The sequence below is a fragment of the Heteronotia binoei genome, chromosome 12 (assembly GCF_032191835.1).
Source record: "Heteronotia binoei isolate CCM8104 ecotype False Entrance Well chromosome 12, APGP_CSIRO_Hbin_v1, whole genome shotgun sequence".
In the NCBI taxonomy this organism is placed as follows: Eukaryota; Metazoa; Chordata; class Lepidosauria; order Squamata; family Gekkonidae; genus Heteronotia; species Heteronotia binoei.
In genome coordinates, this window is record NC_083234.1 from 27,985,835 (window position 1) to 28,008,077 (window position 22,243).

General features: G+C 44.5%; 1 protein-coding gene across 1 annotated transcript in view; it reads right to left on the reverse strand.

Moving 5' to 3' along the window:
- ESAM (endothelial cell adhesion molecule) overlaps positions 1–22,243 on the reverse strand; it is a 99,895-nt gene that overhangs the window by 8,843 nt on the left and 68,809 nt on the right. The window contains exons 2-3 of the mRNA XM_060251051.1: positions 7,342–7,502; positions 1,157–1,370 (exon numbers count right to left, since the gene is read on the reverse strand). Coding sequence (XP_060107034.1) covers positions 1,157–1,370; positions 7,342–7,502 — 375 coding nt within the window. The remainder of the gene's footprint in view (positions 1–1,156; positions 1,371–7,341; positions 7,503–22,243) is intronic.

Sequence of the window (22,243 nt, forward strand, 5' to 3'; positions counted from 1 at the left end):
CCCGGCGCTGGGGCGTCTGGGACAGCCCAGTTGCCCCTGCGCCTGGTCGCATGTTGTTACTGATACACTACAGCCCCCAAGATATGGGACTATAAAAACATGCGGAAAGGTTCATGTGCCTGGCTGGTATTAAGGAGCAGGGTTCAAGAGAGCAGATCCATAAAGGGACAGGACTCCCGTACGGTTAACAGTTGGAGCAGGGGGTGATATAGATTACCACATAGGTGTGAGAAAAGCTGAGCATATGAGCATATTTTTATGATTAAAGAGCCCAACTAAATCAACATTCGAAGCGAGATATTAATAAAAAGACTAGTAATCCAAAACATTTCTGCAGCCCAAATGCTGGTTGTTGTGAGTCCGATATTAGGAAATGGCACACACAAGATGTGCACCACTCACAATGGGAACAAATAGGATCATCTTGCAGGACTTTTTAGTGCTCTGCAACGAATCTGTGCGTGGTTTGCATGAGGATTCTTGGAAACTATTCTCCTCTATCTGGATAGTTGACCATCCCATTGGCCTTTCCAATATATCTTAGCTTTAAGATTGGGTTTTGTTTTTTTAAAAAAAGAACCATCAGTTGCAGACTACTGGCCCTTCTAGACCAGCATCCTGTTTCATGCAGCAGCCAACTAGATGCCTCTGGAAGGCCTTGAAGCACTGCCTCTGAAAAATTGAAGAAGTTCTATTTAGGTTCATCTCCAGTTAAAATGATCAGGAAGCAGCTGATGAGAAAGATCTTTGCCTCAGACCCTAGAGAACCGCTGCCAGTCTAAGCAGACAATACTAGCTCTGATGGACCAATGGTCTGATTCAGTTTAAGGCAGCTTCATATGCTTATGTGAACCCAACAGTCCGGTTGAAGGTTCTTGTGAGGTTGCCGGTGGAACCTTTCACCTTATTCTAGGTCAAAAATGTGCTGGACTTCCTCAATAAGCTTTATTCTGTGTCTATTTAATAGGAATAAGTAATCTCTACTTGGTATTACCCTTTTCCCATGTTAACAGGCCGGCTGACCTAAATCTCAAAATTCTCTTCCTGGCCCTTGTCTTTTTACATCATACAAAAGCTTAGAGTCAAAAATCAGTGAAGTAGTTATCAGGGGAAGCCCAAAGTTCCCAACCAAGTGACAAGTGATTGCTCAGCTTACCCAGAACAGTAAGGTTGATGAGTCCGATGTTTCTCCCATCTGCTGAGCTTTCGTCTGCAAGGTTCACTGTGCACATGTATTGCCCGGAGTCTTCTTCTTGAGTGTTATTAATCGCAATGGAGACATTAGCTGAAGGCATGGGGTACAGAAAGCCCACCCGATGCTTGAGATACATCTCCTCTACTTTTGACCTTCCTTCTATGTATGTCAGTACCTGAAAGACAGACAGGTGTGATGACCACACTCCAACAATAAGAAATCAAGTCAGCCTAACACAACCAGATGCAAACAAACAAATCCTAAATGAAACTTCTATGATGTAAAGATGTGGGCAAGGCTAGAAGGTGTTCTCTTGCAATTCTCTTGCAACTGGAGATATTTGAGCATGTCTAAACCATCGTGCCTAGAATGTCTTCTTTTGCCATCAAGTTGCAGACCATTTATGATAACTCTATAGGGTTTACGTCCAGTGGCACCTTTAAGGCCAACAAAGTTTTATTCTGTAATATTTACCACTTTGCTGGTTTTAAAGATGCCACTGGACTCAAACTTTGTTCTATTGTTTCCAGTCCAACATGGCCGTCCACCTGAATTTATCCACAGGATTTAGACATTCACAGGTGGTTTGCCATTGCCCTCTACAGCAACCCTGGACTTTCTTGGTGGTTTCCAAGCACTTAGAAGGGCTGACTCTGCTTAGCTTCCTTGCTGGTCTCCCATCCAAGTACTAACTAGGGCTGACCCTGATTCCAAGAGCAGGCTAATCTGGGCTATCCAGGTCAAAGAAAAAGCATCACCTGCTTTTCCTGGAGACCAGAAAGATGCTACAATCAGTAGCCCAAGTCCCATTTAGCCTGGATTTCAGTCTTGTCTTCCTTTGCTTTTTGGAGATCTGCACCAGGACCACCTGTTGCTTTGCTCTTCTTACACTCTGACAGCCCCATTCCTCACAATGCAGTGATATGTCTAGCACATCATACAAATGATGCTAGATTGCCACGGCAACAGCAATAAACACTTTAGATTTTTCACACGCCAGATGTGGGTGAGCTCTTTAGAGGCGAAGATATGTCTCAAGAAAGCAGGGCAGGCGTGTGGCTCAGGTCACTGTTTCATCTGTTCATCCCACACGGGGCCCATTTTGAAGTAGCTGCAAGGAACCCGTTGACCCTTAGCCCCAGACAAAGTTTTCTATGGGCAGGGATTTCTTTCTTTTTTTGTTCCCCCTTTGGCCACTTTTAAGCAACAAGTCAGAGGAGATTGGCTCACATCCCTGCAATGAAGCCTAGACACAGGTCACCAGCCTCTGCATCACATGTAACTTGGGGGATCTGTGCTTAGATCATCCAGCATGCGACTGAACTGAAAACACAGCCATGGGGCTTGGGTGGGATATGGAGTGGAGTCATGGCACTGGGAAAGGGAGGGGGTTGCATCTCTCATGCTGTTTCTCAGATTGGAAAGGAACCTGCTGCTAGGATACTTTAAGCCCTTCAAGAGGAAAAAAAAAGTATCCATATTGTACCCATCTTTTCTCTCTTTCCTAGAAACCAGCTTGAGAGAGGGTGGCATTTCTGATCCAGGAAATGCCACGAGTGAGCAAAGAAAGTAAATCCATTCCCATTTACCAGTGCCAGAGAAGAAGAGGAAGTGGAAGAGGAGGAAGTTGAAGAGGAGGAGGATGAAGAGGAAGATGAGGAAGAGAAGGATTTATACCTCACCCTTCACTCTGAATCTCAGGGTCTCAGAGCGGCTTACAATTTCCTTTACCTTCCTCCCCTACAACAGACACCCTGTGAGGTAGGTGGGGCTGAGAGAGCTCTCATAGAAGCTGCCCTTTCAAGGATAGCTCTGCGAGAGCTATGGCTGACCCAAGACCCTTCCAGCAGCTGCAAGTGGAAAAGTGGGGAATCAAACCCGGTTCTCCCAGGTAAGAGTTTATGCACCAAACCACTACACCAAATGTGATTCATATCAGGGCCTCCTGCAGCTCATTTCCACATCTGGAGCCCCCCCATGTGGTTTGGCCCCAAAAACCTGGACACTGAATCAGGAGAGCAGGGGGTTTATAGACAATGGTACATGGTTTTTGACCGCTGTGTGACACAGAGTGTTGGACTGGATGAGCCATTGGCCTGATCCAACACGGTTTCTCTTATATGCCAACCATGCTGAAGGCACTGTTCTCTTGCTCCCAACTTCCAAGGTCTTTTCTTCAAATCCAGGTCCACAATCACTGCCCCCTGGCCTCTACCAGTAACAGGATACTCTATTGTTACCTTCCTAGCTAGATTTACAAACCTCACAGCTGAATTGCTCTCTAACAGAAATTCCTTTGTATGTGTGGGAGACTCTTCCGCACAGGGAAACTGAGAGAAGCAGACGGCAAAACAGCAATAATCTTTCAGCTGCTCAACAACTCCAGTGTGGGGTGCCTTGAAGTTCTCTCCTGTCTTCCTTACACAAATACTTAAGCAGTCAATGATGCAGTGGTTAGAGTCTTTGATGAGGACCATGGAGATATGGGCTCGAATCCCAACTAAGCTATGAAGCTCACTGGGTGACCTTGGGTCAGCTGCCCCCTCTCTTGCAGTCCAACCAGGGCTTTTTTGTGAAAAAGAAAAAGAAAAAAGAAAGCCCAGTGGAACTTATTTGATATTAGGCCACACCCACTGACATCACCATTGTTTCACACAGGGCTTTTTTGTAGAAAAAAGCACATCAGGAACTCATTTGCATATTAGGCCATGCCCACTGACATCACCATTGTTTCACACAGGACTTGTTTGTAGAAAAAAGCACATCAGGAACTCATTTGCATATTAGGCCACACCCACTGACATCACCATTGTTTCACACAGGGCTTTTTTGTAGAAAAAAGCACATCAGGAACTCATTTGCATATTAGGCCATGCCCACTGACATCACCATTGTTTCACACAGGACTTTTTTGTAGAAAAAAAGCACATCAGGAACTCATTTGCATATTAGGCCACACCCACTGACATCACCATTGTTTCACACAGGGCTTTTTTTGTAGAAAAAAGCACATCAGGAACTCATTTGCATATTAGGCCATGCCCACTGACATCACCATTGTTTCACACAGGACTTTTTTGTAGAAGAAGCACAGCAGGAACTCATTTGCATATTAGGCCACACCCCCTGACACAAAGCCAGCCAGAACTGCGTTCCTGTGCACTCCTGCTCTAAAAAGGCCTGAGTCTAACCCACTCCACAGCATTATTTTGAGATTAAGTGGAACTGGGGGAGTGGGGGGGGCAATGAATGCTGCCTTGAGTTCCTTGGCAGAAGGGCAGAATTTTTTTAAAAGTACTAAATATAGTATTTTATAACTCAAAGGCAACATCTGTGCTCAGGCCAACAGAAACTCATCCACTCAATGACTTGCGACTGCCTGAGATATGAAACTGACATGATGAAGATCATCAGTTTCTCTCAGTCTGGGAAAGTGTTGCACACATATGCAGGCCCCATTCAGGCCATGTGCAGGCAAGGGAACGGGAAAGGGGATTTAACCCTTCACCCATTAAACCCCTTTCTGCATGGCCCCAATCTAAATTGTGGCTATGCATCCAATTTGCCTTTTATAAACTTACAGAACATAAGAACATAAGAGAAGGCATGCTGGATCAGGCCAATGGCCCGTCCAGTCCAACACTCTATGTCACACAGTGGCCAATATATGTGTGTGTGTATATATACACACACACACATATATACTGTGGCTAATAGCCACTGATGGACCTCTGCTCCATATTTTTATCCAATCCCAATATTTTTATCCAATTTTTATCCAGAATTCTGTAATGTTATATCTGTTTTGGTCCATGGTAAACTGCCTCCACTGGACAGTATTGTGCTTGTGACGGTACAGGAATCTAGGAAAGCTTATCATGTAGAGTTGTATAACAGTTGTTGTACAGCAAACAGAAGGTGTAGTGCAGTCATCAACAGATGAACCTGCATATAAGGCTGGGGAAGGATTATAGCTCAATGGCAAAGCACATGTACAAGCAAAAGGTCCCCAGGTTCAGTCCCTGCCATCTCCACTCAAAAGGCCCTCAGGCAGCTGAGCAGGGAGAGCTGGGTCAGACTAGGTCTGGCGAGCCTTGGGTTCAAAGCCGCATTCAACCATGAAGTTCACTGGGTGCCCTCTCTTGTCCACCATAACCTACCTAACAGGGTTGTTGTGAGGGTAAAATTCAGACTGAAGAACCCTCTTCTTGCTGCCCTGACATCCTTGCAAGAAGGTGCGGGAATAAAAACATGGAACTACTTTACAGGGCTGTTGTGAGGATTACCAAGACAACGCCTGCAAAGCTCTTTGAACACTCTCAAGCATTAAATAAACATTAAGCGTCATAGTACAGGAAATCTGTTTTTCTCCTGCAGATTTAACTTTGCATACAGAAACTCCCTCTCCCCTAGAAGAATCCTTCAAATCATGCCATGCAAATATTTGCAGGGAAATGGTTTCTGTTGAACAGCTGACAGGTTCTTAAAGTTTGTCTGAAATACTCTGATATTTAAGATGGTTTCTAAGAGCCTGTCAGCTGAAAATTCTCCTAACAAGAGTACAAGTTTTTGGAACCTGCCAGTTAATTTAAGGAAGATGGGAAACAGAGGACTAGGTCAGGTCCTTTTGCCCACAGCCGTTTATGTACAATCACATCTTGACAGAAAAGTTAAAATATTTTTTAAAGATCTAAATGGTATACAAAGAAACTAACATTTTGTACCAGGAAGACTCCAGCCAAGTCTAAAACCATGCAGATTATTAGCATGCATAAGAAAGAAAAGAAGTCAGAGATCAGCAAAAATCCTTCCGGGAGTGGCAAATGAGTCTTGGAAGGAAGAGCCCAGTGTGCTTCCCTAGGATTTTCCAATAATCTGTCAAAATATCCCACCAGCCACACAGTAGCCATTCTAACTACCACACCCCCCCCTCAATAAACACTTCAGAACAACAGACATTTGTCCATACATTACAGAGCCTGCAACATCCACAAAGAAGAATGTGCTATTGAACTGCAACCAACTCATGGCCGCTCCATCCACGGGTATTCCAAGCATTTGCATAGGAGCCCCCATCTTTCTTGGTGGTCTCCCATGCTAGAACTAAGCCTAGCTTACCCCTGCTTAGCTTCCAAGTTCTGACAGGCTTGGGCTATTCAGGCTGGTGCAATGTCCATTCAAGTAAATTATTCACAAAATGGCAATGACAGGATCCAGCAACCAATTTGAGAAGAGCAAGCAAAGAGGAGGGCTTATGTTGCTAACCCCAAAAGTGTTTTGTGTTACGTGCACAAATACCAAATTTGGAAAGGAGAATGGAAGAATAAAAATTGCACTTTGGCTCACCGCATGCCAACTCAATGCTGCAAAGAGGAAACAAATAAAGAATGAGCAGGTTTTCCATTCTGTTCCTTTTAGCATTCTGGAATCTTAATCCTGGTTGCATTTCACTCCTCTGTAACTCCAGTTCAGTTTTAAATAAGAGGACTCCTAAATCCATTCCAGGTTTGGATCATGCACTGATAATGCACATTATCAGTATCCATGTGGCACAATGACAGAACATTTTATAAAGGCAAATTTTGATGGGTTCATTATCAAGGTTCTTCTCTGCAATGCTGTACATGATGCATGCATGCGCTCTTGTGCACCACAAACAAAAAAATCTTGACACAAACCCATTCAGGTGCCTTTCAGAAGGGTTTTTATCAATGCTCATTGTTCATGTAGAGGGTGGAAGATCCAGACCAACTGTTGAAATTGGAAGCTGCAGAAGGTTGCACATGCGCAGCAGTGCTCTGTATACAATTTGGACATTTAAAAAAATGCAACAAAGGCAGGCAGCGAATGCATTAATTCCATTTCAGAAACAAGACTAGGGAACTGGAAACACTGAAATTCACTGGCAGATTCAGAAGCAGCCCTAAAACAAATACCGTTTTAATGGGGCAAGGGGAAAATGTTAGGCAGAATTCCCTGTTGTGATTTTCTTTATTCCTTGGGAAGATTCGTGTTGGAAAGGATAGTACCTTTGTGATATAATGGAAGTGTCATGCCATGGCAGCTTGTCTCCAGTCATTGAGAGAAAATTTGGAGCACAGGGTTTAGCCTTCCAAACACCAGCAAAACTCTTACTGTGTCTTTACCTGAAAATGCTTTTTAGGTCCATGTCTTTCAAGAAGCCAGTTGACAAAAGGCCTGCCATTAGAGATGGATGTATACCAGACTGGCAGTATGGCCTGCTGCCCTTTGATGGAAACCACAGAGGTCTGTCCCACATGGACTTCCAGTACTGCAGAAGAAAGACCTATGGAAACAGAGGGAAAGATTGATATCATAACTGATGCACAAATGCTAGGATCTACAAGCTTTCCTGGAGGTGTTGAATAAGTAGGTTGCAACTCAACTCACATGGCATCATACAGCATCATCACTACCAAGAATAGGGCTGGATTAATTATTCAATTTGGTATGCTACCGAAAGTGCCCATGGGTGAAGAATAAGGTCTTCCCCAGACAAACCCTTTGGAGGAACACACATGTAGAACTGTTACTAGCTTAGTACAGGTGATCCATCAATTGCCCCTTGAGGAGGCATTTCTGCCTTGGCTGCATTTCAAGCAACAAAACATAGAGGAACCTATTGGTGTGTACCCATACCATCACCCACAATGACAAAACTCCTCCCCCACCATACAACATGACCAGGTCACAAAATATGTCCTAGTTCACCTTCCTGGCCCAACCTATGTCAGTCAAATGTGACACACAGAAGGGGTGACAATGGGGTGGCAACTAAAAGAACCAAGATCTCAGTATGGAAGCTACTGCAGAATCACAGATAGCATTGTCAAAGAGCCACATGTGGCTCCCTAGCCACTGTATCAGTATCACTGCCTTACAACAACCCTTTAAGTCTGGTATTCTTATCACCATATAATAGAGCAAATCTCTGGATCAGCAGCTGATAACAGCTTCCCCTGCTTGAAATAGCCCTGGAGAGTTGTTGTTTATCTGCTGGGGGAAAGTTTGTATATACAGACAATCAGCATTTCACAAGTTTCCCTAATAGCGTATATCATGGCTCCCAAGGACCATTTTAGGTCAGCAAAACAGTTTGTGAGTAGGGTGGAAAGGTTAGTCCTACTTTTCCTGCAAGATAGATTTGAATTCAGCTTCTCTGTGCCTGAGAGCTACTGTGTTGTGGCCATTGATGTGTTGGAGTAGGATCTGGGAGACCCAGGTTCACCTCCCACTCTGTCACGGAAGTTTGCTGGGTGACCTTGAGCCAGTTACACCCCTTCAGCCTAACCTTCCTCATAGGCAGGGTTGCCAATCTCCTGGGGTTTCATGTGCTCTCCAGACTACTGAGATCAGTTCCCCTGGAGAAAACAGCTGTTTTGGAGAGTGGACTGGAGAGAAGACCAATGTAAGTTGTAATATAAAAGAGGTACATAAATGAGGTTTCAAAAAGGAACGTCTAGCATACAGCTGTTTGACAGTTCCATATAGGTAATGTGTAGTTTGGCACTCAGTATCTTGACCCTGCTGAATCAGAGGAACTGGTGTGGCATAAAAGTTCTCTGCCTGATTGTTGGGAATGACCAGGAACCATAGAACGGATAAAAGGAAGTACTTCTTCACCCAAAGAGTGATTAATCCTTCTAACACATGGAATTCACTGCCACAGGAGGTGGCGGTGGCTACAAGCATAGACAGTTTCAAGAGTGGATTGGATAAACGTATGGAGCAGAGGTCCATCAGTGGCTATTAGCCACAGCGTATTGTTGGAACTCTCTGTCTGGGGCAGTGATGCTCTGTATTCTTGGTGCTTGGGGGGGCAACAGTGGGAGAGATTCTAGTGTCCTGGCCCCACTGATAGGACCTCCTGATGGCACCTGAGTGTTTTTGGCCACCGTGTGACACAGTGTTGGACTGGATGGGTCATTGGCCTGATCTAACATGGCTTCCCTTATGTTCTTATGTTCATATGGGGGATTGTTTGAAAGTCAATGCTAATTTTATACACATACACACACACAGGAACTCTGAAGGTTAAGATAAGGATGGAATCTGGGATCAGTATGGATTTATGGGAAGGGGGTGAACCCAAAGACCCTGCTGAAGGTGCAAAAACAGTCCAAAGGAAACGTGCCCTGCAAGATGCTCATGGTGGTGGCGAGGCATGTTATTCAGCAGCTATGTCTCCAAGGGCTTTGGCATCATGCTCTTTCCCACTCCCATTTAAATGCCCTTTTCCCTCATGTTGAGTCCCTCAACTTCTCACCCCCATAATCTAAATTACTGTAAATTACCTTTCCACCCTACTCACAAACTGTTTTGCTGACCTAAAATTACATTTTTGGAAGATTACCGGAGAAAGATTTTACACATTTCAGATGGGGAAAAGTATGCAACAGCTGGAGCAGGAATGGTTTGCATGCCTCCTGAACAGGCTGTGTGCACAACAAACCTTCGAAAATGGCAGGTAAAGCCAGGTTTGATCTGTGAAATTATTCCATGTGCGTCATGTTCATACACATCAAACTCACGAAAGCTGCTACCCTCTCTCATTAGTATTTCTATTTCGGGACTGAGAAAGCTGATTAATTTTAAAAAAACATGCCAGAAGAGGGCAACTGTTCTCCGAACTCTGAACGCAAAACATTCTTGATGCCAAAGTCTTTTACATCAGCTATTTCCAAAGGAATGCTATTCCGATATCCTGTCGTTAAAGAGCAGCAAGTATTGACCCAAGAAACATACTAGTCACGATGGCTTAGCAGGGGCTTTGTACAAACTGTCTCAAAATCCATCACACCGTGCCCCCACTCTGCTCCCAGAGCACCTTATAAGTAAAGAGCAATGTTTAAGAGGCCTCACTTCAGATACTCTATCACAATGCATTATACGTATTTTGGTTTCTTCTGCCCCCGAAAGAGTTTGCAGGGGTCAAGCTGGCATTCAAGCATGAGAAAAAGAAAGGTGCATACCAGATTCCACCCCCAATCTCTCATACAGTGATTCAAAATGGGAAGAGGAAGAAAATGCTCCTATTTTTGCAAAACGTTTTGACCCCACTGTAAAAACAGACCCAGTAACAAAAGCATTCATCTCATCTCTAGCACAATGTGCAACAATTCTCTACCCTCTTACCAAGAGAAGGGAAGAACTGGGCTCACAATATCATACAATTAGGAGGAGGAGGAGGAGAAGTCTTCACCCTTCTTCTTTACCCACCCTTCACTACTCAAAGGAGCCTTATGATCACCTTCCCTTCCCCTTCCCTCACCAGATACGCTGTGAGGTAGGTGGGGCTGAGAGAGCCCTGAGAGAACTGTGACTGACCCGGGGTCACTTAGCTGGCTTCTTGTGGATGAATGGGGAATCAAACCCGGTTCTCAAGATTAGAGTTTGCCACTCTTAACCACTATACCACACTGGCTCTCACAGCAGGTGTTTCACTTATATAGGAAGGTACCTAACACTGGGTCAGGACACTGATTTACCTTGTGGCTTCCTGGGGGTCTCAGGATGAGGAAGATCTTTCCTGTCCCCTGTTACCTGAGATTAAGGATTATCAAACACTCACCAGTTTGGCACACACTCTTTTCACCAGTCATAAACACAGATCTGATTTCTCAGTTGCCTGTTTGTTGACCTATTCACAGGTTGAATCAATTAATCCTTCCACAACATGCACGCTCTGACAAGCTCCTTCCCCCAACCCATTTCTTCACCACTGTTCTGCCCAGCAAGCAATTGTTTAAGCAAATAAATGAGTTCCAAATTATATAAATCCAACATTAACAAATACTACTTTTAAAAATTCTACCATTCAGGCTTTGGCTAAGTAGTCCTTAGATGTTGATGGCCACCAATGTATTTGCATCAGCTGGGTTTTTGTGCATGTATAATTTTTAAACAACCATGATGCAAACCAGTTATTCAAGTGTTCAAGGCATTTCATGGTTAACATACCTTGTGATTTGCTTGTGTTTGACAGACACAGTCAAATGCTCCAAGTTCAACTGCCTAGCACATTAGCTGCAAAATTTGCAGTGTCCCTATCCGAGATTGAATAACTGGAGATGCCAGGGTTCATCAGTATGTAACACAAATCCTCTACCACTGGGAGAAAGCCCCACAGATGTATGCACAGTGCAAGCTACCTTTTCTCTTGCTAAGAGGAGAGGAGGATCAGATAAGGTTTGCAAAACCCCTACAGTCTTTGCAATAGTCCTGCACATAGCTAGCTTGGTATAGTGGTTAAGAGTGTTAGACTAGCATCTGGGTTCAAATACCCAGTTATGCCACGAAAGCTTGCTGGATAATTTTGGGCCAGTCACACACTCTCAGCCTAACCTACCTCACAAGATTATTATGGGAATAAAATGGAGGAGAGGAGAAAGATGTAAGCTGCTTCCCCCCCCCCCCCGGGAGAAAGGCAGGGTATAAATGAATGAATAAATAAAATACAATACAATCTGTGCCATGCTACAGCTGCCATTCTACAAGAGGCAACTGCCAATATGATCTGGAAACCTTTTGCAAAGAAAGGGGTCACCTCCTTCCTCAAAGCTGCAGCAACAGCCACAGCAATATATTGTCCTCAAAGGGAATCCTCCCCTTCTTTCAGAGATTGCTTTGCCAAAAGTAAGAGCCTATGAAGGACAGAGCCAAGTCCACCCGTCTTTTACCTGTTATGCCAATCCCCTGTTATAACCTATTGGTGTGGCAGATAAAGGCAGAAACAGCCAGTCAGGGCCCTCAAAGTCTTTAATGGGAAAGATGGAGAGAAAAATGAGAGTCACCTGGGCAGACAGGGTGAAGTCCTTTAGGTAGGTGAGGAATTTGGCTCTATCTCACAGTCCCTTTAGGTGGAAGTTACCTGGAATGGCAACCACTGGTTTGAAACCTACAGGCACAGTCTTTCTGATATGGGAGAAAGTAACAGGGCAGGCTGATGTCTGTGGGCTTGAAATGGAGAGTTTTAAATAGGCTAGGAAATGTGAGAGAAACTTGATAGCCTTGTCATTCAGAAATTATTCTGCCAGCTCTAGGATCACTCTCCACACTGAAACACTCTTTCTAAGAAAACTGTATTTCCATCTGTTAGTTTCTCAGTAAGCTACATAGTCAATCATGAATACTTTCCTCCCCAGACAAATACATTTATTTGTTGTGGTTGTAAATCTCTGTTCTTCCCTTTTGTATTTAAGGAAGAAGATTATAAAAAGGGGTCTCCCCAAGGGGAGAGGGTGCCTCAGAAACACCATGATTGTTTTGCCTCATGGGTGGCAAATATCAAAAAGAGCTAGGCACCTGCAGACCAATACCAAAATATCTCTCTGGCCTCTCTCTACATGTTGCTTGGTTTGTGTGTCAGGGAGGTGTGTGGTGTAAGCAATAGTCTTCAAGTATTCCTAAAAATTTTATAAGCTCCCATCAAGAGGACAGTGGCACTATATTGAGTGGGGGCTTTCCCCGCCAAAAACACATTAGTACCTGCTTGTATGACCCCAACCCAGCACAGAGCGATTCCCAATTTCAAATCTGTGACCTTTCACCATTTTCTTCCAGAGAAAACCTTGTGTTCTCCCAAAATACCACCTTTTTGTGATGAAAAACTCCACAAAATTTCCACAGTTCCCAAGAAAGTTATTGGGTTGTAGAGCATGATAAGCAAGCAGGTTAAGCTGAAGATCTCCCTTTGCACAGCCAATTAAGTGAGATCTCTTCGACAAATCTTATATCCTTACACTACATACTTTTCATCCAGTCTCCAAAAGATTCTGTAAACAGTTGGGTCCCTTTAGCCTTTTCATAATTCTTTTTGTTCAAATCCCATTCTATTCAGTCCAGCAAATACAGTGTGGGATCAAGAAAGGGAGGGAGGGAGGGAGGGAGGGAGGAAGGGAGGAAGGAAGGGAGGAAGGGAGGAAGGGAGGAAGGAAGGAAGGAAGGAAGGAAGGAAGGAAGGAAGGAAGGAAGGAAGGAAGGAAGGAAGGAAGGAAGGAAGGAAGGAAGGAAGTGTCTTTACGAGATGGTCAAGGACCTCCCAGATCACTTAGCCTCTAGCCTCTAGGTCAAACTTTGAGAAGTTCTTAGAACAAGAGATGTGATATAAATTATTAGTGAATGATAGGACATGTCCATTTTTTGTGTGAGAGAGCAGGCGATTTTGTGGCAGCTGAGTATGGTACAGCAAAAAAATTATCTGGAAACAGGATGAGAAAGAAGAGTGGAAAATAATAATAATAATAATAATAATAATAATAATAATAATTATTATTATTATTATTATTATTATTTTTACACCACCTTCTCACGAAGGGTTCAGGGCTGAGTACATCGTATATAACATACAATTTAGTTCAGACATCACAGTAAATAATTTATATAAAACCAAAACAATCAGTCACAATTTCCTATAAAAACCAATAAAACCATTAACCCATTAAAACAATTAACCCATTAAAACCATTAACAGTCAACCGCAGCTGTTGTTCCTTTTGACATCCTCTTAAATGTTCTGATGATGATCAACGTGTATCCCCTTCTGGGAATAGAGGTTTATTAAACCTAATAGCTTACCGTAGTTATGCACGTTGCAGAGAAAATGAAAGATTCCTCCCCACCTCTCCTCTCCCTCACCCACATCATTAGGACTTGAGGTCATGCCATTAAACCAAAGGGCAGGAGATTCAGTACAGAGCGTGGAATTACATTTTCATTCATCCGCAGTTTAGAGCCACAGAATGTGGTGATAATGAATGGCTTCAATTAGCTTTAGAAAACGCAATCAGACCAAGTCATTGAGAGCAGGTTTAACAATGATCATCAGCTGGGATGGTTAAAAGGGACCCTCCATGTTCAGAAGTGGTGTACCCAGGCCTTGAATTCAGCAGGAGCTCACAGGAGCCCAGCTCCTGAACCTTTCTGATGCCCCCCCTCCTCCTTCCCACCTATCTACCTTGTTCATTGAATGCAGCTGCATAACAAACCCTGGATTAGGACAGCGGGCAGCCAGCCAGCCACCAGGAGCTTTGCCATATCCCCAGTAGCCCTCATTAACCCCTGGAGAAGCCCATACCAATCTTTCTCCACTCCTTATGTTATTTTGGGCAGCAGGTGGCTTGCTGGCCTTTTGTCTAAAGGGGGGGGGGGTAGCCAAGGAGAGCCCCAGGTGAGTGCTTGGGCTGGCTGGATCTTTAGCCAGTCCAAGCAGGCCTCGCTTGCCCAGGGCTCTCTTTTCTTGCATTGGGTTGCTTTTGACAGGTGGAGGAGTGGCATATGCTAATGAGCTCCACCACCTATTTTTCTACAAAATGACCCCTGGGTGTACCTTTAAATGGCAGTTGCTAAAGGGCAAAGGAGAAGAGAGCTACTGGCTTTTATACCTTCTTTTTGGGCTTCCCAGAAGAATTCGGATGGCCACCACAAGAAACAGGATGCCGGACAAAGGTTGGGTAGACCTTTGGTGTGATCCAACTTTTCTGCAATTACGTTTTGTACATTTCCCCAGAAGGGCTGGGCAGTGCTCTTCTCAAAAGGGAGGGCTGTGCTATTACCCTCTTCCCAGGCAGAACAGAACCAAAGCTTCTCTGTGGTGAGCTCTTAATGATTTAATTGCAATGGCCCCAACCGGCATTTCAGATGGAAGTTAACTGCTCCTGAAAGTGATGGGCTTGATTCTTACTGATCCGAAAGGGATGCGGAAGCTGCGGGGCAAAACATCAGCTGAGATTGGATGCTCTGGGAACATTCTGCATCTTCCTGACATTGTGATACCACTGAATATGGCAGAAAGAAAAGAGAATTGCCCACAAGGTTAGGAGAATTTCCATACATCCTTCAGACTATGCCCACTGCATGCTCCCTGCCTAAATCCCATAAATAATATGACAGCAACATTGGTTAACATCAGAAATGTAGTCTATTAAATGTGAGGCCCTGTGTACAGGAGCTAGTGACCAGAAACCAGTTGTCTAATGAATTTTAATGCACCAGCTCCCTCGGATTCTCTGCACAAATCTCATAAGAACATAAGAGAAACCATGTTGGATCAGACCAATGGCCCATCCAGTCCAACACTCTGTGTCACATAAGAACATAAGAGAAGCCCTGTTGGATCAGGCCAATGGCCCATCCAGTCCAACACTCTGTGTCACACAGTGACCAAAAACCAGGTCAGAAGGTCCACCAGTGGGGGCCAGACTCCAGAAGTCCTCCCACTGTTGCTCCCCTAACACCAAGAATACAGAGCATCATTGCCCCAGACATAGTATTCCATCTATTGTTGTTCAGTTGCACATTCGATTCTGACTCACAATACAAGAACTCATGGGCATTCGATGAAATTGCTGAGCAGACAGGTTAAAACGGATAAAAGGAAGTACTTCTTCACCCAAAGGGTGATTAACATGTGGAATTCACTGCCACTGTGTGACACAGAGTGTTGGACTGGATGGGCCATTGGCCTGATCTAACATGGCTTCTCTTATGTTCTTATGACTCTTTGAGACCCCATGGACCAAGTCATGCCAGGCCCTCCTGTCTTCCACCATCCTTCGAAGTCTGCTCAAATTTGTGTTACTTACATCAGTAATGTTGTCCAGCCATCTAATCTTTTGCCGTCTCCTTCTTTTGCCTTCTGTCTTTCCCAGCATACCTTGTGCCTAACAGCCACTGATGTACCTCTGTTCCAGATGTTTATCTGGTCCTTTCTTGAAGCTGTCTATGCTTGTAATTGCCACTTCATGTGGCAGTGAATTCCACATGTTAAATTACTCTTTGGGTGAAGAAGTACTTCTTTTATCTGTTCTAAACCTAATGCTCATTCATTTCATTGTCTAAGGGCGTTTTCGCACTGACCTTAATCAGCAGCGACCCCCTCTTCACCGCGCAGGATCGGCGCGGATTTCGCACTAATTGCCGCGGAGCACCCGGAAGAGCCAGAAAGTCCCGCGGCTTATGCGGCACAAATGGAAACTGGTTTTTGGTGGTTTCCGTTTGCACCGCAAAAGCCGCGGGACTTTCCGGCTCTTCCGGGTGCTCCGCGGCAATTTGTGCGAAATCCGCGCCGATCCTGCGCGGAGCAAACCACATCACACAGCACAGTGTTGCAATGTGTGAAACAATCAAATACCTTTCCTGCTAAGGCAGTAACAATTTGTCAGTAGAAATGCAATTCCACATCTGGGAATGTTCCCAGAACTTCTAGGAATGCCTCATGTTCCAGGTATTGGGTCACTGATTTGGTGGCAGAGACAAAGGGTTGCCAAATCCCTCAGAGCCTCCAACAGGGGACTTACTTCACACTCAGGGCATAATAACGTCACCTGTGAGTGATGTCATCGCACTGGCGACTTCGCGCAGCAGCCACTCTAAATATTTCCAGGAAAACTCTATGGTTTTCCTGGACGCTCTAGCCATTTGGCAGGGGAAAACTCCATGGTAACTCTATGTGATGTTGGGAACCTCTGGACCGGGGGTTTGGCAGCCCTACAGAGACATCAGTAGAGGGTTCTACTACTGTCCTGAGGGTTTAATCCACAAATAGCTATTTCTTTCCTCCTCCTTTTTTCACCCGAACTTCCAGACTAAGGCTGTTTTCGACATGGGGGTGTGAAAATGCATCCCCAGCCATGGATGCAGCAGCAAGCAACATGGGAGCAGGCAGGAATGGTGTCCACACAACCAATCCTGCTCCACTCATTGCTTTCCCACCTGCTTCTTCTAGGGTTCCTAATCTCCAGGTGGGGTCTGGAAATCTCCCAGAATTACAACTGATCCCCAGATGGCAGAGATTAGTTCTCCTGGAGAAAACAGCTGCTTTGGAAGGTAGGCTCATGGCATTAAAACCTGGCTGAGGTCCCTTCCCCTCCCCAGCCTCCACATCCAAATCTCCAGGAATTTCCCAGCCCAGAGTTAGCTACCATGGCTTCTTCCATTCTCCCACTGTAGCACCAATCATGCCACCCCCCCCATGACCCTGAACTTCCCCTTTCCCTAATGAACTGCAGAGTGTTGCTACACCACAGTTCAGCAGGATAGTGTGGGAAATCCCTTTAAAAGTGCTGGAAACTGGGAGAAGAGAAGATGATGATATTAGATTTATATCCCACCCTATACTCTGAATCTCAAAGTGGTCACAATCTCCTTTACCTCCCCCCCACACACAACAGACATCCTGTGAGGTAGGTGGGGCTGAGAGAGTTCTTACAGCAGCTGCCCTTTCAAGGGCAACTCCTATGAGAGCTATGGCTAACCCAAGGCCATTCCCAGCAGCTGCAAGTGGAGAAGTGGGGAATCAAACCCAGTTCTCCCAGATAAGGGTCTGCGCGCTTAACCACTACACCAAACTGGCTCACAAGCTACTTCCATTTTGAAAGCAAAGTTTAACTTCAGCCCCCCTCCATCCCTTAAGCATCCTGCAGACCTCTCCCCCTTAAACTAGAGAAGAGCAGGTTCTGGTTTTCTCTGGGTAAAGTGGAACAGAATGAACATGACATCATGCTTTATCAACGGACTTCCTGCTTTTCATGCTGGGGGACAGAGGAAGCGGAGCCAGTCCTTCACCCAAGAGGAACAAGGCAAGAGCCACTTAGCTCAAGCAAAGGAGATGAAGAGGTTTATCTGAATGTCAGCTCCCTTCCCTGCAATCTCCTGATGTTCAGTCACTTTCCTCACAGTACAATTCTATGCAGAGTTATGAACTTAAGAGCAGCCCTGCTGGATAAGACCAGTGGCCCAACTAATTCAACATTCTGCTTCATGTAGTGGCCAATCACAAATCTCATAGAGGGCAAACAACATGGATAGAGTCCATAGAATCATAGAGTTGGAAGGGATCCTCAGGGTCATCTAGTCCAGCCCGTTGCACAATGAAAGAAATTCACAAATCTCTCCCTCTGAGTTCACAGAATCAGCATTGCTGTCAGATGGCCATCTAGCCTTTGTTTTAAAACCTCCAAGGAAGGAGAGCCCACCACCTCCTGAGGAAGCCTGTTCCACTGAAAAACCGTTTTAGTTACTGCAGCATGAACCTTTTTAAAAAATCAGAGAGAATCTAATGAAAGATCGATGGGTTATTAATGCTTTTTACTCTAGTTATGTCCTTTTGATCAGAGCTGGAAATGCTACAGGTAGGGTAGGCCTGTGGATAAGGCTATTGCACACAAATTAACATGAATCAAGCCTGACAGAACCGTAATTTGGAGAAGCATATAAAACAGAATGGGGTGATTTTCAGGAAGGCGTGTTGTTTCCCCCAACAAAGCTTTCTCCACTGAAACTATTCCTCCAATAATTTTTCTCCCAGAGGGGTTCAGAGTTTAAAAATAGGCTACACAGTGAGAAAAGTGGTGGGGAACAGAAAACATTTCAGGATGCAAAAACGCATATTAAGTAGTGGTGATAAGTGCCATCAAGTCACAGCTGGCTTATGGAAGTCCGGTAGAGTCAAGAGATGTTCAGAGGTGATTTGCCATTGCCTGCCTCTGCATAGCAACCCTGGACTTCCTTGGTGCTAACCAGGGCAAACACTGCTTAGCATCCGAGATCTGAGGTGGGAAATATTCACTGCCATTTTTCCATCTGTTGTTCGTGCTCTTTCAATTACTTTGTCCCCTGTATTGGTGACAGTCTTCATCCTAAAACCAATTTTGCCCATGCTAGTGTTTTAATCCTCTTTAGCCCTTCTGAGAACAGTTTTAAGGTCACTGGAGCAGGTTTTGAAAAATATCTTCAAAGGGCAGGTCCACGCAGGATGTATTCTGAAACCTGTTTCTTTTCCATTTCTCTTACTAGTGGAAAGAGCACAGAAGCCTTTACAGAAACAGTCTCTTTGGAGGAGGGAATATTTATTTCCATATATAACCCATTCTGTCATAAATCCATGTTCAATCCAAACATACTTTTCCTCTCCAGGGGACAAGGCTCAAAATGGTTACTCACGCTGGCTGTAACAGCCAGCTGCTCACAGCACTGATTGGTTGTCCTTCCTCTGATGTTATTAAAACATATTCTTCCTCACACTCCCAGCTCCCCAAATTGCTGATAGCTAATGCACTCCCACCCCCCAATTAAAGCTGGACCCACAATCTACTCTTACATAAACAGCTTACTATTTGGAGCATATAAGAAGGAAACGGGAAAGGCTGTAACTCAATGGCGGAGCATCTGTTTTGCAAACAGAGAGTTAGCTTCCTGGCATCTCCAGTTAAAAAGGGATCAAGTGGTAGATGAGGCAAAAAAAACCTCTGCCTGAGACCCTGCTGCTGGTCAGAGCAGACAAAAGGATCAGCTAAAAAGTGATGTGGAAAACCTGCATTTGAGATCCTGGGGAGCCACTACCAGAACAGACAATACTAATCTTGATAAATCAAAGGTCTAAGTCAGCAGAAGGCAATTTAATTGAGGAATACCCTCAAAAGAGATGCCATCCTCTTATATGTTTACTTATGTCAGTGTACTGGGCATCCTTTTTTTTTTTTAAGAGCAGGGAATTCTGCTGCACACGGGGGTCGTTTAGTAGGAAAAGAGGTGCTGGAGCTCGTTAGCACAACTCATTTGCATATGCCACACACCCCTGACATCATTGGAAGGTGTATTAAATTATATCAACTCAGCATCTCACCCACCTCACAGGGTGTCTGTTGTGGGGGGAGAAGATATAGGAGATTGTAAGCTGCTCTAAGTCTCTGATTCAGAGAGAAGGGCATGGTATAAATCTGCTGCCTTCTTCTTCATCATCGTCATCTACCTTAAAATGCTTCTTGAATTATAATTGGACAAGAACATCACTAGGAAATAACATGTGCTTTTGTTTTACCTAGACTTGTAGCAAGAACAATTGACAGACTTTTATTACCTTTTATTGGTTTCCCATGCAAATGTTATCCAGACCAAATGGTCTTTCAGTTTGTTTATTACACTATTTTGCCACTGGATCCTAACTTTGTATCGCTTTACATTCTTAACCACTACTAGCTACATGTAAGTTCTGCTCACCGTACCCCATTCCCTCATCTGAAGAAGTATGCATGCATAAGAAAGCTTATATTCTGAATAAAACTTTGTTGGTCTTAAAGGTGATCCTTGACTCCTACTTTGTTCTACTGCTTCTTGAATTATAATTGTCATGCTAAAACCTTATTCCCATTATACTTTTTAAATTACTTTATCCTATGTGGCCACAGTGGCATGATGAAGATTTTCATCTGTCTGCTTGATATGTTTTGGTTATTTTCCCATTTTTGTGGGGGGGAATATTAGAAGGTTTGTCAAATCTTAAGAGTTCTGCAAAATTCTCACAGGGGGTTTAAACAATGGACCCCAGCAGCAAGTATTTTTTTTGGCGGGGTGGGGGTGGGGGTGGGAAGAAGGTAAAAAAGAAAGAACACAATAGAAGTTCCGGATTTAGAAGTTCCGGAGCTCCACTCCTATGAACTCTTGCTCAAAATGAGACCAGAGAGTATCTAAGATCCAATCACCCAGATGTAAAGACTTGCCCTGTTCCCCTAGTAGAAGCTGATTAAAAGGAGGCAAAGCCAAAGCCATGAGTGATGCAGTTTCCTATGCCAACTGGTACTTTGAGTCCACAGAAGCCTTTATTACTCATGGCACACTGGTTTGGCAGCTAGTGAAGTAGTGGCAGAGATTACCCTTCAAAGACCCATTCATTCAAAGCCTGGATCGCACTGTTGAACTCCTGTATGCAAGCTCTTTCAACTATACATCCAAAGGCTACTCTTAAACTGGAAGTATGGATGAGGAACTGCCAGCCTTCTCTTCAAACACACAAACACAGCAAGAACTGCAGCCACGAATGTGGCTTCTGGCACATACAAGCCTCGCAGTGTTGAAGACGATGGACCTGAAGCCTGGCCCATTCTAAGGCAGTTCTCTTTGTAAGGTTCTCCAGCATTAGAACAGATAAGTCACATTCTCTTGCTCTCCTTGGAAAGGCTAGAAGGATGTACCATCTGCCTTCAAATGGAAGGGATTTCCTGCCTCCCAAGGCCAAGCATTTAGAGGGCGGAAGCAAGACAATGGCATTAAGATGCCCCCTCCCGCCTCACAGGAACAGCTCTCTGACATCAGGTCCAGTCATTTCCATCCAGCACTTTGGTTTTCAGAAATGCTGGAAATGGCTGAGACAACAACAGGAAGCTGCACTTCAACGTCTTGTTTGATAAGGCCTCCCGGTTTGTTTGAAGCATCTTGCGCCTTTCTATCAGCTCCCTGCAGATGCAAACAGGATCACAACTGCATAGTTTTCCAGTGTTATCACTGGCCTTTCCCACCCTGCAATGTGAGTCCCACCGCTCGGGTTGCCAACCTCTAGGTGGTGCCCAGAGTTCTTCCAGGATTACAAGGGATCTCCAGACTACAGAGAGAAAATGGGCAGTTTGGAGGGGGAAATCTATGGCAGGGGTCCCCAATACCCGGGCTGTGGACTGGAACCAGTCCGTGGCCTGTTAGCAACCGGGCCATGAGTTGTATAATTATTTCATTATATATTACAATGGAGGAGGAGGAAGAAGAAGAAATTGGATTTATATCCTGCCCTCCACTCCAAATCTCAGAGTGGCTCACAATCTCCTTTATCTTCCTCTCCCACAACAGACACCCTGTGGGGTGGGTGGGGCTGAGACAGCTCTCCCCAGAAGCTGCTCTTTCAAGGCAACTCTGCAAGAGCTATGGTTGACCCAAGACCATTCCAGCAGCTGCAAATGGAGGAGTGGGAAATCAAACCTGGTTCCTCTGGATTAGAGTCTGCACACTTAGCCACTACACCAAAATAAAATGCAAAATTGTATCATCCTGAAACCATCGCCCTCCTCCCCAGTCTGTGGAAAAATTGTCTTCCACAAAAGCTTAGGGCCTATTTACTTAAAATAATATATATCTCACCTTATCTCCTCAGACTCAAAGAATCTAACAGCAACAAGGAGTTAAAAGGGCACACACAGTGCACCAACAAGATAAAAACAAAGAAACACAGCCAGATCTGCCTAAACCGTTAATATTCCATCAAAT